Genomic DNA, 18,527 nt, shown 5'->3' on the forward strand with positions numbered 1-18,527 from the left:
TTCAATTTCATAAGTATATTTTTCCTCAAATATGTTATACATGGAATGAAAACTTTGTTTTAAAGGGAATGTAGAAAGTATACCTAGGTCTCTTAAGTCAGACTAAGGCTGCCTTTGCCAGCCTTATAAACCCACCATGTTTTGGACTAGATCTCTCATCAGTTTCAACTGATAGGAGCTGGACACCAATTTGGTGAAGGATGGAGTAAGATAAACTTCCTTAAATGATAGTACACAGTTTTAAAACATGAATGATAAAGCACACTTTCTAGCATCTTTGCAATGAGAATGCAACGCCCCCCCCCAAAAAAAGATGTAAATTCATCATATTACAACAACTTAGACTCCTTCCAGCTGTTCTGAAGCTGGGCAAGGTAGGTCTTTTCCAGGCAGGTTTTGACTGGCCTCTACAGGATCTGCTAGTTTGCAAGAAAGCAAACTAACTCTCAGTCCGGTTCGTGAACTGGGCGAAATAATAACCTATAGAAGTAAATTATATTATTTATTTATTTTTTAAAAAATACTTCTCCAAAAAATACAGTTTGCAAGAAGATAATGCAACTTGATATAAAGTTAGAACTACATATTATGGTGTCCAGTGGCAGTTTGAAGGAGAAGGTGGGCAGGAGAGGGCTATTAGTCCTTCTGACCTTGTTTTCTCACAGAAAATCTTTGCGCGTGCACACACACACACCAGCTACTTTTAACTTCATCCGCTTGGATGAACAGTTACATGCAGAAATCTGTTATCTACCAGAAAATGTACAAGCTGACAATTCCCCCACCTGCCCCTCCAAAGTTGGTTGGTGTTGCCTCCTGCAGAACTTGCTGGATAAACTGATCTATATTATTGGCAATCATAGAAAACGCCTTTTTCAAATCTCAGTTCTTGATTCACTAAAATAAACTTTGATAATGGATTCCTCAGAATATGTTAATAGGGTGAGGGTTGTCATGGAGAATGGTTCTCATTTAAGTTTGTATTTTCTTATTTCTATACTTACTTTAAAATAAATTTTGCTTCGTTCTAGAAGAAGGTGCCATTTTAGGGCTGTTTTTTGAGCCTCTGTCAGAGTCTGGAACTCCTGGACCTAATGGAGTGACCACAACTTAATTGGTATGCAGTGCACACAAGCATGAAGTGAAGCATGAGTCAAAAGGAAGATGAGTGTTTTCAGAAGTGCATACATACAGTAGGTTCACAGCAAAACCAAGCAGGCCTTGAAGTGCCTTGAAAGATCAGTAAATTTATTGCAGCATAACTTTTTTGGGGCTAGAGTATATTTCATCAGATGCAGCACTGGTGCAATGCATTGAACCTCAGGCTCTTGATACGTGCTAAACACAACCTGAACCATAAACCTGAATAGAAGAGATCTATTTCTAATACATTCTTACCGTGCAGCCTAAAGCTTCTTCAGCCACTGTGTCTGAGAGATTGCAAGAATGGAGAGTGCCTGTGTGGTCTGTCAGATCAACTAGTACATCAAAGCTGGCAAAGAGTAGTGAGGCATCTGAGGAGGAGACAAAGCTGCTACAGAAGGAGCATGAGTTTGTTCCTTCATTGACCACATAGTGGCACTTGCTACTGCAGAAAAGAAAAGAGGGCAAGATTTTAAATGAATGAACGTGTGTTATTACGCATCTAACATACCTATTCATTATATCTGATGAAATTGTCACATTGTTTTTATATGCTTCTTGTTTAATTATGAGTGTACAATAATAGAATGTATAATATAGAATAGACATGCTATCTTGGCTCAAAGGCAAGAAAGAAGGATGGCTGAAGAGCAAATAATCTTTGGACATGCGAGTTAGATAAGGTTACAGTACTTCAGAAAAGGCTTTGATGCTGAGTTAGGAGGAAAAAGAGGTATGAGGAATAGAGAGATGGAAGTTTTTCAAGCTGATTTGGAATGGGAGTGAGGAGCAGGATAAATGTCCAGGACACTTAATAAGGTGCTTACCATCTGTTTCGTATTATTTTAGTTGTCTCATTATCAATATTCAGCGTAGAAATGTAGGCAAAAATAATGCCATAGAAAGGTTCTGATTTTCCCTCATTTTGCAAAGCTTTCATCTTTAATTGCTCCACTGTATAAACATCAACTATTGCCTGTACTAAAGATAACAGGAAAAAGAAGTAAGATTGTCTTTTTAAAAAGGGACTTGATCTGAAGTTTAAAGACAGAAAAAAACTTCCCACTGACTAGTGGACTTTGGACTTCAATAAAACGTAGTTTACCATAAGAAAAATACATTTAAAATCATAATATGCCATTGGACAGAAAAGACTCTGTTATTCATTTGTATTATAACCAGAACAGTTAAACTTTAATTAAATTTTATGATTTCCCAGACTGAAGTCCACTCTTTATTCTCTGAGCCATGATAGCTGAACACTTCCCTGTTTATAGCATACTTCCCAGTTAATAGTTCTCAGAATGGCACGCAGCATCAAATGGATTGTACATGAGAACTTTTAACATACATTTGCCTCTGAAGTATGTGGCAATCAGTGGCGTAGCGTGGGTTGTCAGCACCCGGGGCAAAGCAAGTAATTTGCGCCCCCTAACCCGTGGATTTGCTCCCCCTAACCCGTGGATTTGTGCCCCCTAACCCTAACCCCCAGATGTTGCGCCTGGTGCGGCCGGCCCCCCCTGCACCCCCCACGCTACGCCACTGGTGGCAATAACTTTGAATACATGCTATCCTTAAAAAAAAAAAACAGTAAGCAAAAAAGTTAGCCTGTGTTCTGAGAACTGTTTGCATTTAGAAGGGTAAATCTAAGCAATATATAGCAGTCTAGATTCAGATACCTGAATCTAGAACCATGGAAGGCACCACATTGAGCTGCATGAAATGGAAGTCCATCAACCTCAGAAAAGCTCATACCAAGAACAAACTTAGTTGGTCTCTAAGGTGCTACTGGACAATTTTTTAATTTTAAAAAATATATTTCTATCAGATTAAAGGACAACTTGGTAAACACTCACCATTTATGGAATCTCTGAAATGATCTCCCATTTCATCATCCAAATCTAACATTTCTGCACTTTCTCTTATAAAGTTGTGTAGATTGATTGCTTCTGGTGTATCTTGAAAAAATATTTTTCAAAGCAGTATTAATAAAGGTAAAGTTGCATAATGCCAAAATAGTTTGTGGGAGATTTTTTAGCTAAATGGTTAGCTCCATGTATTTGGTTGATGTCTGCTACAGAAAAGACATTGCTGTAATTCTTTACACACAAGGCATTCGGTCCATTGATGTCAACAGGATTTACATCTGATTTAACACATATAGGATTGTGTTGATAGAAATGAAACCTATAAGACCATCTTATAGTAAAGCAGGTGGATGATCCATTAATGTATTTTCTTACACATGTATTCCACCTTTCTTCTGTCATGGACTCCAGGGTCAGACCCAGATCTGCTTAGCTTCAGCAAGGTGGTGGCCTCATGTGCCTTAAGATCATACATTGAGATACCATCTATCCCAGAATTGTCTAATCTTTCTGGAAGTAGCCCTCCATTGTTATAGGCAGAGGTCTTTCCCAGTCATAATATATTATATCCTTTTTAATAAGGACATGTGGGACTGAAATTTATTTATTTATTTATTTATTTAGTAAGCAAGTTAAGCATACTGCCCTTCATTTGAGGATCACAGTGCAGTTTACAGTATAAAAACACAAATATACATAATAACAAAGGAGTAATACCCCGTCCTAGTTTAAAAGGCCATAGATTGTTTAATTAGGCAAAGGCCTGGGAAAAGCAAAATGTTTTTGCCTGGGACCTAAAGATATGTAATGAAGGCACGTATTTTCTATACAAATATTTATAAATACATAGAGCAGGGGTGTCAAACTCAAATTTATCGGGGGCCGCATCAGCAGTTTGGTCACCCTCAAAGGGCCAGTTGTATCTGTAGGACTTTACATGAATGCATGTAAAGTGGAGGTTTCCTGTGTAGAACGGCCGGCGCTGCTAGAGGGCAGACGTTCTCTGGCTATTAGGCTGCTGCGCATGCGCAAAGAGGCAGCTTTCTTGTGTCAAAAAAAAAAAAAAAGTGAGAATAAAAGGTGAAGGCTGGCGGCCGGCGGTGGCTACACGGGCCACATGACGAGGTCTGGCGGGCCGAATTCGGCCCGCGGGCCTTGTGTTTGACACCCATGACATAGAGCATCATCAATGTGTATGGTGCCTTACAGAGGACAAGAGGACAGGTTACTGCTCAGAATACTTGCAATCTACAATTCATCACAGGGAGAGACAAACAGGAGAAGAAGGAAATGGAGGCAGCGGTAAACAGGAACAGAAAATGTTTCTATTAAGTACTTAGTTTACAGCACGGCATTGGGACTAGGAGTTCTACCAAAAGCTTTATAAAAGATGGGTTTTGAAGGAAAAGGGGGAAGTGGCATCTCATTTTTTTAGGAGGTAGTTCCAAGAGTGAGTGAATGAATGAAGGAGCAAATCTCCAGATGGCTGAGTAGTGTGAGGATGATAATGACATAGAATGGACTAAATATGGGGAATAAATGAAAATTAAAGAAAGCCAAGGCTTTGTGTCTGTTCAGCAGGATGGATTGTAGCATTGTCAATAGATAAGGATCATAGACTGAACACAGGTGAGGGTTTAGGAGGAAATAGAAGTACAGATGGAACTTTTGAAATGTACAAAGAAAAAAGAAAGTACTAATAGATATAGAGCTGGGCACTTAGTAAAACAGGTAGTATTAAACTATTGCCAAAAAAGAAACTCAATGTTGCAAATGGGCAGGGAATTATTCTGTAGGTTTTAAACAAGTAGAACTGCGTTTAAAGTCCTAAGCGATCATATTTTAATGTTCTAAGCTGCCCTGAATACCAACTTGAGAGAATAAATATATTAAATAAATAGATAAATTTTCAGTAAAAGCATTAGGATAATATAAGGCATTCTATGACAATTTAACAAGGTTTTAGAATTGTGTCTTACCGGGATTAGTAGTAATGATGGATTTTGAGAGTACAGTTGCAACCATGCAATTTCTAAATTTGTCAAAATTTATTCTTACATCTGATGCAAATATTACTGGGAAGAAAAATATTATTTATTATTATTTTGTTATTACAGGCAAAGCTTTACACTAGTGATAACCTCAGCAAAAATACTATATATAAAAAACTGAGAAGTACCTGTTTCTCGTGGCATCCAGCTCTGTGCAAGCTGGATAGATTCACTGTCCCAGCTAGAAAAATAGTAGCATTCAATTAATACAAATGTTTATTTGTTTAAAATGTTAATATTTTCTATTTGTGTTGATAGAATATATTGACACTCTTGTATCAGGGCAACTTCCAAATATTAAAATGATACAACAATATAAAAAGTAACAAATGTCAAAGAATCATAGAATTGTAGAGTTGGAAAGTACCCCAAGGATCATCTAGTCCAACGCCCTGCAATGCTGGAATCTCAACTAAAACATACGTGGCAGATGACCATCCAACCTCTGCTTAAAACCCTCCTAGGAAAGAGATTCCACCCCCTCTTGTGGAAGTTTATTCCACCGCCAAACAGCTCTTTCAGAAAGTTCTTCCTGAATTTAATCAGGATCTTCTTTCTTGTAACTTGGAACCATTGGTTCAGGTCCTAGCTGCATTCTGTATTAGTTGTAGTTTCTGAGTCACCTTCAAAGGTAGCCCCATGTAGAGCACATTGCAGTAGCTCATCAGGCCCTGGAGATATGAATTCATTTAAAGTAGCTCAGTGTTTCCTTACCACCACCTTTTCCCCATCTTAGGTTGCAGTCCCCTACTTGCATTGTTCATTCTGTAATCACCAGGTTGGGCACTGCTTTTCCTTTGGTTTAAGGCAGAATAGGTGCTGAGCAAATTGCTAAACAGATATATCTTACTCTGCTTCTGAAAACAAGCAGTCACAAGTGCTCAGGAAGAGAACTGCAGAGCAAGTGTGGAGGTCCTGTTTGTAAGAGGTTGACACCTGGAGCAGGGAATCCCTTGTTTATGAGGCATATGCTGAACCCAGACTGTATAAGCATAAGAGCACAGGTCAAAACTATACAAAAAGCATCATGGCTGTGACCAAGTGCCTGAGTGACTAAGGGAAAGTGAGCAAAATTATAATACTTGTGGATTCAGATGTCAGTCTTGCACGCAGCAGGATGTCTCATGCATAGCAGCAGTTGCTCTGCACCTAACCAATTTACATTCTTAACTTACATTTCAGTTCTTGAAATGTTAACCTATATTTATGTGTTGAGTGTGTGCAACCAGAATAAAGCTTGTTTCAAAATTCAAATTCAAATCCCCACACATGCAGAAGCTTTCCATTCTCGTCTGTGAAAATGTATGTTCCCAGAATGTTCACTAGCTGATAAAGATGAGAGCACCTTCTATGCCCATTGAGCTTTATCCGCATATTGGAACAGGAGGAGCACTTGCACATCACAACTACTAAATTGTGCCTTGTGGCTTCAGAACATGGAAATGCCACTTGGCCCAGACACAAGAAGGACTGAAAAATTAAAAGCTCTTTTTCTATCCAGATTCTTCCCTCTCTGTCTAGGTAATCTGGTTTTTCTAAAAGAGCAGCGGTGTTTATTTAGTTTTCTCTTGAAAGAGAAATCTTAACCAGGGCTCCTCTTACATTCTTAATACAGTATTTGCTACATGTTCTCTAAGAAATTTTTTGAAGCATTTTTAATGTATAAAAGTTTTGATGATAAGCATTTACGCAAAGGTTAATCTATAGTTGCTACTTGACAATATGTTGCTTTGAACAGGAATGATCATCAATGGTCTGACTGACTAAATGGCTTCTTTTATTTCCTCATCTCCACATGACCTTTTGTAATTGATTTGCAGCTTTGTTTCACTCTGCCTCTCCTTAGGGGAGAAATTGTCAATAACTCATAGAAATGGGTAATATATTCAAGACCATTCTATTGGACAGCCTTGTATGTTATAGAAGTTAATGGATATTGCTGCCATTAAATGAATGCGGCTGTATCATTAGAGACACCGCACAATTAATAAGAAGCTTCAATTAATGATAGCAATATGTACTTACGTTCAGTGTAGCCTCTTATTTTTGTATTAATGGGTATAGTTGGATTGTGATTTAGAATACACCTTACCATATCATTGCAAAGGAAGACTCGCTTTCATCATACAGCCTTACTTCACATCTGTGACCCTTTCGTCTGTCCGAAGTGGTGAAATACTTTGGTTCTCCAATCTTTGCAAAGTGAACAACAAATGATTTGCAATCTTCATCTTGTGCACACACCAACCTTGTCAAAAGCAATAGTGTATCCCCATTTTTATGTGTCTGCTATCTACACCAGTGAAGTCTGGTTTATTAGACTGCCTTACTCTGCTCTTAGCCAGCTGCCACCTGACTCCCTTTGTGGTGTTATAGATTGGGGGGACCCCCCAAACCCTAGAAATTAATAAATAGTAGAATTTTGGGTTTTGGAGTATTGAAGAGAAGAACTGGAGGCCAGTGGAAAAGTACAGGCTAAGCTTTCTTCCAAGCCAGTGCCTCACCTGGGACAGAGACATAACATGACAAAGATGTTGGTGGTCCATTCTAAGAGGAATCTTTGGCCTGAGTAGACAGATTGGCAGGGTAGCTAGGTGTGGGGTGACAGGAAAATAGTGTTTTAGCAAGGTGTGTTGGGAAGAGGAAGGGAGAAAAAAGACAGATGCATTTTGGGCAGGTTGGCTAGGAGAAATACTTTTGCCTCCAGTGCTATACTGCTATGGGGAACAACCCCCTCTTGAAATGACCTTGCTGTAAAATCTGGACTCCCTTCATGCAGACTGAATGTGTAAATATGTTGATAAACCATATTTCTTAAAGGTACAACAGTATCCACCATGTCTTCAGTTCTCCAAAGGTGCCCAGGGTGAATGCCTCAAACCCCCTGTAATCATGGTACCGCTCGGCAGAGATGTGGTGCCCAGCTTTTGTAATTGCACTTACAACAGGTCCAGGGGTGGGGGGGGGACATTGGCTGCCAGCTTCTTCCCCCTTAGTATCATTATTGCTCTTGTAGGGAGGAAGGTGGGGACAAAACTACAATGTGTTGGGTTTGCCTGCCACTGGCCCTGGTTTTGCCTACTCTTAGCCTCCCTGGTTTCTGCCCCATCAGTCACAATGAGTAGCTTCCACCACTGGTCTGCACTACAAACACTTCAGCAGGGCTGGCTGCAATTAAAATGTCTCAGTGTGCATGTGCACCTCATTCTTCACAGAAAAATGAATCCAATGAAGGAATTGCAAAATTGTAGGGCATTGCTGAAGGAGAGTAAGCAGCTCTGCTCCAGTTTATTGCATTTTTACATTCAAAAGACTACATGAGTACTCTTGCAATAGAGTAGAAAAGCATTTACCATAGCAACTTTCTAAGGGCAGAACTGCACACTGTAAGGAGACATATAGATTACCAAACCCCATGTTTTCCTCTGAGGCACTTATAGGGGAGATAACAGCGGGTAAGAGTGGGTACTTAAGAGTGGGTACTCCCTTTGCTTGCTGATTCTTCCCTATAAATGTTATTCATTCCTTATTGCCTGCCCTCTTCCAACTGGGTCTCCAAAATAAAAAGTAAGCCCAACTGAATTCTTGAAAATCAGCTGGAAAAAAATGATATTTGCAGGAGATAATCACTAACTGGTGGCGAACGTAAGGCTGGAGACTTGCAGATACCCCCCCCCACTCTGGTAAACATATGAAGCTGCCTTATACTAACTCAGGTGAGACCTGTGGACCATATAGTCCAGTACTGTGTACTCTGAGTAGCAATTACTGTTCAAGTTTTTGGGCAGAGAGAGGTATTTCTCATCACTTGTAGACTCAGCTTTTTTTTTTAATTGAAGATGCCAGAAACTTGTATAGACAAGTGTGATTTGTGATATCAAGTAAGTAGCGCAGTTTGATAGATTTGGATGGCATTTGCACACAGCAATCACCATGGCATTTAGCATGGTATTGTATAGGTCCTGCTAATTGCAATGGGGTCTGTGCAAGAGAACTTCTTAATGGATTGTGCCCTCGTTGAATGGAGTATGTAAGAAAGAAAACTTAAAGTGTTTCATGTTCTTAATGCTATATGACAGCAATGTTTAACCGCCACTGTTGGAGGCAGCATATTCCTATTCAGTGGCAAAAGTGCTGTTGTGCCGATGTCATGCTTGTGGGCGTCCCTTAAGTCAGAGGTCAGCAAACTCTTTCAGCAGGGGGCTGGTCCATTGTCCCTCAGACCTTGTGGTGTGCCGGACTATATTTTGGAAAGAAAAAAAAGGAACAAATTCCTATGGCCTACAAATAACACAGAGATGCATTTTAAATAAAAGGACACATTCTACTCATGTAAAAACATGCTGATTCCAGGACTGTCTGTGGGCTGGATTTAGAAGGCAATTGGGCTAGATAAGGCCCCCAAGTCTTAGTTTGCCTACCCATGCGTTAAGAATTTGGTTGGTTACTATGAGCACAGGATGCTGGGCTAGACTGGCCTGTGCGCTGATTCAGCAGGGCTCTTCCTACATTCTTAAGAGGACAAAGATGAAGGGTCAGTGAGACATGTGCTAAATCAATAAACCAATTTAGCATTCATGTTAGTTAAAAACTAATCTGTGTGTGAATGTCAAAAGACTTTAAATAAACTTCCTTATATTGTGCTGTTTCAGGGTGCCAGCCTAGGTACATGAAGGCTTTGTGAAATGTGCTGTTTATGAAATTTTTCATTAATATTACTTGCAAACCTTCCTTGGCATTAAATCAAGCCAACTGGCTGCTGACCAAGACAAAAGGAGACAACTCCAATCAGAGATGGTCCAATAAATCCTTAACTATACATAAATTAATTTGACCACCGGGCTACAGTAGAAGCTCTACAATAAGTTACAGGTTTTTCTGACTTACCGACTTGACAGCTGCAAGAATATTAATGATTCTTCCTTCCAGGCTCTGTCCATTGGCTGCAATGTCCGCCAGAGAGTAAAAATCTTGAGGGTTCTTCACAGGTAGATTCAACAGGGACAGTAGTTTGGTGTCAACTTCATAGTGGGGACAGATTTTAACCACGGAATGATTTTCACTGAGGAGCAGTTTGTAGCAGCTGACATGCACAACACAAACAATACTTTACTCATCACTACTAAAGGCTTTTTTCTATATGATGAACTCTGAATTGTTATGGGTTATTGTAATACTGATGTTATACTGATGTTGTGAAAAGCACTTTACAATTGATACCAGAGAATAGTGGCTTCTTTGTACAAACAGAAGTCAAGTCATTGGCAGGCAGAGTTGACACTGACACTGCTTCATGGGGTGGGGGGAGAAATGGATGATTAACCTACTCTAAGCTCTGGAAGCAGATAGTTCTGCATGTTTTAGTGTTGCAATAAGAAATACTTTTGACATTGCAGTACAGCTATCTGTTGTGAGTAACTGAAGGTACTTTAAGAGCCGTTAACACCTAAGGTTGCTCAAAACAAGACTTGAAAAAAGCTGTAATTCAGCAAATACAGGGCCAGTGTGATGTAACTGATAGAGTCCGCATACAAATAGCCATCAGCCAATCTTAGGCCACTCACTATCTTTCCATCTCACAGAGTTGGTGCGAGTACAACTGCTGCAAAACCACTGCAAAACTTTGGCACCAGTTCGAAGTGATTCGGACAATTTTGGATTTGGGGGTATTAACTATGAACCACAGTTTTATGTATCAGTTACTCAGTTTCTGAAGCTCTGCAAAATGAAGGGGTTTTGCAGTTTTCTACGCAATATACTTACATTGAATGGAGCCAAATAATACCTAATATACGTCGACTGAGGGCTCTTCCAGACTTCCTTTTGTGCTGCATCCATGCTTTAAAGCTCTGTGCCTGCTTTTTTTGCCCTGCACTTTCCCTGTGAAACCCTGCTCTTTACTGCTGAATCAGAGCAAATGGCGATCTATGGAGACACAAACTGTTTTGATTAAGCATTAAAGAGCAGGTTTTCTCAGGGAAAGTGCCAGGGCAAAAAAAAAGAAAAAAGGGGGGGGGGCTCAAATACAGCACTTTAAATTGTGGACCTGTTCCTAGAAAGCACAGGGCAAAAGGTAAGTGTGGATGAGCCCTGAGTTTAAGATTCATTTCTATGCTGCAGTACAGGGTATTACGATAGTTTCAGAGTTAAGAGATGTTAGAATTGCCATATTTCAAAAAGTGAAAATCCGGACACAATGTCTAATCAATAACTGTTTGGTGTTGCTTGGCTGTCAGGTCATTTTGTAGCATTAGTGGAGGACACTAACTAATCCCTTGCCAGACAGCTATATAAATTTTTCAAGAGTAACATCTGTATTATCTGGTATCAAGAATCTGAATATGCCACATGTATACATGTTTTAGTCTTATTTAGGGTATAAGATTCTGATTTTACAGTTACCTAGGAGTTGTTGCGTTGAATTTTTCTTCCTTTTCAGCCTCTTTTGTCTGAACTAAAGGATTTTCAATTATGACTATAAAAGGGAAAACAGTGGAAAGCCACATAAGTATGGATTTAAATGACTGCTTACAAGTTCATTCAGCAAGACACTGGCAATCTAGTTCTAATAGTTTTCAGTCAGATTTACTCCTGGGTACCTGCATACAATTTCAGACTTAACTGCTTAAATCTGGCTGGATTATTATTATTATTAAATTTATGGACCATTTTTAGAAGACTGAAACAGTAAAAACTTAGCATCTGAGAGGGAATCTGGGAGATTACTTTTTCAGTCCATGTCTCTTGATGACAGCTTTATTAGATTGAATCTTGTTGGTTCTTTTTAGTTTACTTTCCTCCCTCTCACTCAATCTAACTAAAAAATTTGGTTCCAATTAAATAGTCCACAACTCTTTGAAGGATAACACACTAGGACCACAACACATTATACTGATTTAAAGAGGAGGGAAACATACTGAAATTGAAATATGTTCAGAATAAACTCCAGCTCACCACAGTCACCAACTCTAAAGCTTTCTGAAAGTGATTTAATATAGTCCTCTCTTCCCCAAGAATGTACATTTATGAAATAAGATGGCGAATCACGGACAGTGAAGCTAAAAGTGTACCTTTCTGATCCAATATCTGCAGTGACAAGAAACAGAGACAGTTTTAGAATCCAGTTAAAAGTTTTAATTCCGTGTAAGACACATGAAAATATTATGTGTACTTATTGTTACATTCTGCCCAGTGTTAAGTCATGGCAGAAAACAGCCCACCTCAATCAAATTGACTTCAGAACTATCATCTGTCTCAGACACCTATTGGTTGTGGAGGCTGTCATCACCATAGTATCAGCCGCCATTTTCCCTTATGATGTGCATATGGCATATGATAAAGAAATATGGAGGTCAGTGCTGGGGTGCCAGCAGCAGCAGCAGCAGGAGCAAAGTAATGTTGATAAGAGAGGAAGAGGAGTGGCTGTAAAAGCTTGACAAGCTGGATTTGGACAAAGGATCACTTAATGAGAAACAGGTATAAAGCAGGTGAGGGGAGCTTTTGGCCATACAGCTGTTGCTGAACTACAACTCTCATCTACCCCAGCAAATGGTCAGTGGCTGGGAATGAGTTGTAGTTCAGCAACATCTGTAGGGCCAAAAGTTCCCGACAGCTAGTACCAAGCAAAGGAGAACAATCTCATTAACTACCACTAGAGGTCACTCCTTTTTTAATTAAAATATTATATTTTCATGAATGGGAGAAAAATGGTGGCATGGCTGGTTCAATTGCAGTTTAGCCAGAGATGAGCAGTGCAAGTGGCTCATTGTTTTGGCAAAAATTTTGCATGGAATGAAATATTCAACTATCATCAGATATCGTCAGATGCTTACAAAATAGTGGGAAATTCAGTGCTATGTTAACTAACCCTAGCAGATGCAGGTGCCCTTAAAAATGTTAAGCCAGGTTTCAGCAAGGGATAAAGTTGATGAGATGCTTGTTTCAATTAACATGTTGTTACTCTCTCTTAGAGCTTTGTTTCACTTTAATTTCAATATAGTTTTTGCATAAAATATCCCCACCAGTTGATGCACATGCTTTTTGGTTAGAAAACCCATTGATTGAAGATAGAGCCAGAAAAAAAGAGAATTTGTGGCTTAAAAGAACTTTACTTTTTCTGTCTGGAAAGCCTTTGGCATCTGTTTTCCCAATCACCATACCAATTATACTCTGGGGAAAAAAAGAGATTACAGAATATATGCATCAAATACAGATGTACAGGATGTATTTGATTTCACAGACTCTCTTGTCCTTCAGTAATAAAAAGCATATTTAACTGTTTTTATTTTAATGCACTTATTCTACAGAAGCATCAATAAATTAACAACCTAAGTGGTTTTCTCAATATATAAAAGATGAAGACTGGGAAATAATATAAAGACCCCACATCTGTCTGTCTCTGTAAGGAAAATGTTTACCTGAAAACATACACTTTTTTGTCACTTGCACTGGCAGTGAGCAGCTTATGCACACTGCGGAATAGGCTAAGGGCATGTCAAAGTCAAACCAATTAGGGTACAAGTTCTTGAGTCATTTAAATCATAGAATTATAGAGTTGGAAGGGGCCCCAAGGGTCATCTAGTACAACCCCCTGCAATGCAGAAATCTCAACTAAAGTATCCATGACAGATGGAGGCCATGTGATTTCCCATGTCTGCACAGTGGCATAAAAGGAGCATTTCTATTTTTCTTCACTATTAAAAAAACTCATATTTTTTTACTCTCAGCAGGGTAGCTAGCTGCATGTTACATACAGTCATTTTTGCTAAGCTAAACAACAGACATTTTTGCTAAATGAACTCCCCAAAATGGCAGTTGTGAACAGTGACACAGAAGAAAGGTAGGGGTTCCATAAACTTTCCCTTTCTACCACTTCTCCACATGAATTTTCCCTTTCTCAGAAACTGCTATGCTTTTTAAAAACGTAGGTGCATGGGGAAGCAGTAAACGAATTTGGGTATGTTGTGCATTTATCCCTTAAAATATGCATTTTAAATATGCATTTATTTAGACTTTTAGAGGAAATACCTATGCTTAAAGGCAACAATTACCACCAAACAAAGATGCTTTTTCAGATTTGTATCAGTAGTGTTGAAACAATAACACTGTAATGTTTAGTGAACTGGCTGGCTTAGTTTAAAAAACCCCCAAAGATAAGAAGTCATATCCTAAAAGGACTCCAAACATGAGGTCTCTTAGCTTTACCCCCCCCCCAAAAAAAAAACCAGCACACATTACATTCTTGAATTGGGTTTCAGGAAAACAGAATGAACAAAACACCTGTTGAAAAATAGGCTTGCAGATTTCTATGTGCCTTTCAGTCACTAGATGGGGCAAGAAAACTATTCCAGCATTTATCTGGATAAGTTCACTCAGGGTATGTTTGCAATGAAATATAATTCCCTCAGGTCTTTGAAAGCTTTCTTAAAGTGCATTCTATTAATTCGCATTCAAAATGTTTCATTTCCTAACTCACAGTAATTTAATTAAATGGCAGAATATCTTGTGTATAATTCCGCTGATAATAGAGAGCTGGTTCTTGGAATCCCAAATATGTTCTAAGACTCTGCTTACAATAGTATTTATTTCAAAGTCTTCTTAAAATTTATATTTACAACATTATTTGACTCTTTTAACAAAGTGAAATTCCATAATTCCAAATTAAAAGCTTGAGAAATATTCCTAAACCTCTTTTAGATATCCTTAATTCTGAGATATTTTAGTTATACCATTTAACCAATCAAAAGGAGAAAATAAACTTCTGGGTCCATTTGCCAGGATTTTCTGCTGACACTTTCCAAACTCGTTATTTTTACTTTATATCTTCATCTTACTTCATTTTGACCTTTGGCATTCACATAACTTAAAACAGTGACATAGTGCTTCAGTTATATATAATATTATTTGAAATAATGTTGTAGAATTGATTTTATCGGAGCTAGTTCTTTTATAAATAATAATAATGATAATAATTTTATTATTTATACCCCACCCATCTGGCTGGGTTTCTCTAGCAGAATATAAAAACATAATAAAGCGTCAAACATTAAAAACATCCTGATTCACATGTATAAAGTCACACACTATAAAGTCACACACTATAAAGTCTACTACTAGCTTCCTTCAATATGAATTACTTTATGTCTGACATTAAATAAACCATATTTCTTTTTCAGATTGAAAGCATTATTTGTTTATCAAGTAAAACTACAATTAAATTCTTGCTTGGTCCATACATTGATACTCTCAATGCTGCACACTAAATAAAATCTTGTGGCCAAATACATCCACCCCACAAGAGAATCTTTCATGTGCTTTCAATTCGGTGCCAAATAAACATCCCTTGAAGAAATCTATGGCCTTGTAATACATTCTTTAACTTTTGATAGGAGGGAATTACTACTCTTATTTTATGTTAAGATCAACAAAGAGTTCACGATACGGTAGTATGTGTGCCGTTTGTGTTAGGATGAACAGCAAAGTCCTGGGAGATACAAATATATTTCTCTTGGCCCTGTCAGGACTTTAAGTAAGTCATCTGAGTTTCAGGCCCAAAACTATCTGCTGTTGGTCCCTAAAATACTTAATAATCCTTAGGCTGCAATCCTACGCACATTTCCTTGAGAGAGTAATCCACATTGAATGTAATGAGACTAACATGACAATCCTAAATATGTCAACTCAGAAGTAAGCCTCATTTAGTTTAGTGAGGCTTACTTCTCCCAGATTAGCATGTTTACGACTGCAGACTAAATGTTTTATTCTGAGGTTTAAGACTCGCACAAGTACAGCCATCTGCAAAATAATACTACTTTTTATTATATCAAAAATAAATGAGAGAAGAGTATAAATATAAAACAATAAAGCTGTGTGTTTACGTACAACTACGTTGTACGTAGTTGCCACCCATATTATGTATGCAACATTTTTTTTAGTTTTTCTAAGTCCTGGTTCTTACCATTTGTGTTTCAGCAGCCCAATGCAAACATTGAAGTATGGGATCCAGTGCCATTGTCTCAGCATCATTACTGTACCAGGTGAAGATAGCACCTTATCCCAGGAATGGGAAACATGTGGCACTCCAAATATTGTTATACTATGGCTCCTAACATCACTGTCCATTAGCTGCACTGTCTGGGGCTGATGGGAACTGGAGTCCAAGAACTTCTGAAGGGCTACAGGTTCCCCATTCCTGCCTTATCCCTTTGATCTGGTCCTGTGAGTTGATTCTGCCATGTGAATTGGGCATCTAGAGATGTTGGTACAAATGTACCAGTGCTCAGCAACTTCTGATGTGCCTTGCCAAGGGGCTTTGCAGGAGGGTGTGGACTTGAATTGATGTGGAACGCAAGGCCCTTGGCAACTCTTGTAATGTAACAGCTATCAGCATGTGAGCACACACACACACAGAACAAGAGATACTACAGCTTACTAATAACAAATAGGAGAAAGCAGCATAGCTTTAGCTGCTTTAATGGTTGCAGTATAGAACCAGGCTGAAGATCTTTGGATGTAACGGGCAGTTTGGCTATTCAACCTTCATTTTTAATATGGAATCCAGATTATGAGCAGGTTCACCTGTCAATGATCATAATGAGTTCTAGGAAGTTATAATGCAGAAGTTATAGGGACAAAATGCCTTGGGGCTCAACTCTGAGCAGATCTGATTGAAAGGTGCAATGTGTGCTTATTAAGTACAGAGTACACAGAGATATGCACATAAACCAGTATCCTTACAAATCCTTGCTCTCTCTGGAACACTGACATGCATTTAATAGTTAAGAAACAACAGACAGAGATGGAAATTTTTGCCTCAATTATCATTTTTTTCAAATGCTCAAGGGAAGTCAAGGGAAGCTGTGCATGAATGGGACTACCCATGTGAGTAACTCTCACAGCTTCCAATCTGGTGTCCATAGTCCAAAAGAATACATTTCCAATGTATTGTGATACTATAATGCAGACTCTGTAGAAATTATCAACACAACATCTATTTAAAGAAAATACAAAGAAGTCTCTGATACTTCAGTCAATGAACTGTCCAGTCAACATCAATAGTTGTGGCATCCACACTCTGTGGTCAACAGAAGTATCAGTTTTCACTTTCTGAGGGTACACAAAGAGAAGCTAACATACTTTGTGCCTAATAATTATGCCAATGCTGTGAGTATATAAAGACAAACCAATTACATAATTTTGCAGTAATATAATATAGTGATATACAGTTTCACTGGAGAACAAAAAAGACTTATGTCACCAAGACCTACAGGACGAGCAAGATTTGGATGCACATCTGAAATGGCTACAAAATTTTGTGTTGGAACCGAGTAGGCCATTCTTTTTATCTGAAACTACAGAAAAGTATGTTAGAGCTTTTAAAGAGAGCAAAATCAAAACAAATCACTTAGAGCATTCTGCAGAGAAGCCATTTTCTTTAAAAAGCTAATTTGATATACAGCACCTGCTTTCTGGGTGACTTCTGTAATGGCCAAACATAGATAACAAAACTGTTTCAACTTGTCAAAAAACACTTATGTTCTTTTATTGGATCCGATGATTTAAAAAATTACATTTTAAAATTTAATTTCACTTTTTAAAATGTAACACTTTCAGATCATGTTGGCACTTTTGCAAGCTTGAAATTGGCTCATGATAGACATGATATGTGTGTGGCAGTTTCTGAACAGATTTCAAAAATAGTAAATACAGAACAGTAATAACCTATATGGATTTCACATGACTGCTTTGATGCTTTTTATCTGTGGATATTCTTGGTGGATACTCTCCCATGAGGGAAGTGCATTGCATCAGCTTTGGCCCCTACGTCATTTTTCTATCCATTTTCTATCCATCAGCTCTCCTCTTGCCCTATTGTTCAATTTTTTTGTAAAACAATCCAGCTCCTGTTGTGTATGGACTATTGGACTTGAGATTAGAATAGTCTGGGGTCAAATCTTCAGTTATACCATGAAGTTAAATAAGTAAACCACAATCTCTTACCAACCTAGTCAACTTTTAAATGTTAAATGAAAACAAGAGAAAGGCACTAACTGTCCACAGTTCTGAACTCCCAAGAGGTAGGATGGGGCAAAAATGTTATAAATTATATATATATTAAAGAAACTATCTGCTTCTTCTGCTTCTTCTGCTTCTTTTTAAAAAATCAAATTCCATTTCAAGAAAAGTTAAAATTACCACAGCAAGAAGCTGTGCCCAGTATCCAAAGAACTTTGCAATTGGTTCCATGTGCCTGAAGAATTTATGTTTCTCAAAGAGAAAGACCCAATGCCCCCCTCCCCAAATGCACTCTAGCCCAAGCCTCTGGACTAGCCTACAGCAGCTCTTTGAATTTATTACAAACTTAGACATTTTGAAACAGTTCACATTCTGTTGACATTCTATATTTCTAATTCAGACAGTGCGTAGACACTGTACAGGGAATTTTGGGGGAAGGCATTTGTCCACC

The 18,527-nt window shown here is 38.4% G+C and overlaps 1 protein-coding gene across 10 annotated transcripts in view; it reads right to left on the reverse strand.

Moving 5' to 3' along the window:
• Positions 1-18,527, reverse strand: part of MEIOB (meiosis specific with OB-fold) — a 22,051-nt gene continuing 3,524 nt past the window's right edge. For 6 of the 10 annotated variants that reach the window (XM_082199169.1, XM_082199178.1, XM_082199175.1 and 3 more), the window contains 13 exons: positions 17,329-17,412; positions 13,174-13,231; positions 12,017-12,148; positions 11,465-11,537; positions 9,950-10,145; positions 7,155-7,255; positions 5,191-5,243; positions 4,991-5,086; positions 3,000-3,101; positions 1,971-2,124; positions 1,399-1,588; positions 1,005-1,091; positions 1-480 (listed from right to left, as the gene is read on the reverse strand). In XM_082199169.1, coding sequence (XP_082055295.1) covers positions 340-480; positions 1,005-1,091; positions 1,399-1,588; positions 1,971-2,124; positions 3,000-3,101; positions 4,991-5,086; positions 5,191-5,243; positions 7,155-7,255; positions 9,950-10,145; positions 11,465-11,537; positions 12,017-12,148; positions 13,174-13,231; positions 17,329-17,412 — 1,467 coding nt within the window. In that variant the 3' untranslated portion in view covers positions 1-339. The remainder of the gene's footprint in view (positions 481-1,004; positions 1,092-1,398; positions 1,589-1,970; positions 2,125-2,999; positions 3,102-4,990; positions 5,087-5,190; positions 5,244-7,154; positions 7,256-9,949; positions 10,146-11,464; positions 11,538-12,016; positions 12,149-13,173; positions 13,232-17,328; positions 17,413-18,527) is intronic. The other 4 variants (XM_082199172.1, XM_082199170.1, XM_082199176.1 and 1 more) reach the window with 2 other exon arrangements.

The sequence above is a fragment of the Podarcis vaucheri genome (genome assembly GCF_965113315.1).
Source record: "Podarcis vaucheri genome assembly, chromosome: 14".
Lineage (NCBI taxonomy): Eukaryota > Metazoa > Chordata > Lepidosauria > Squamata > Lacertidae > Podarcis > Podarcis vaucheri.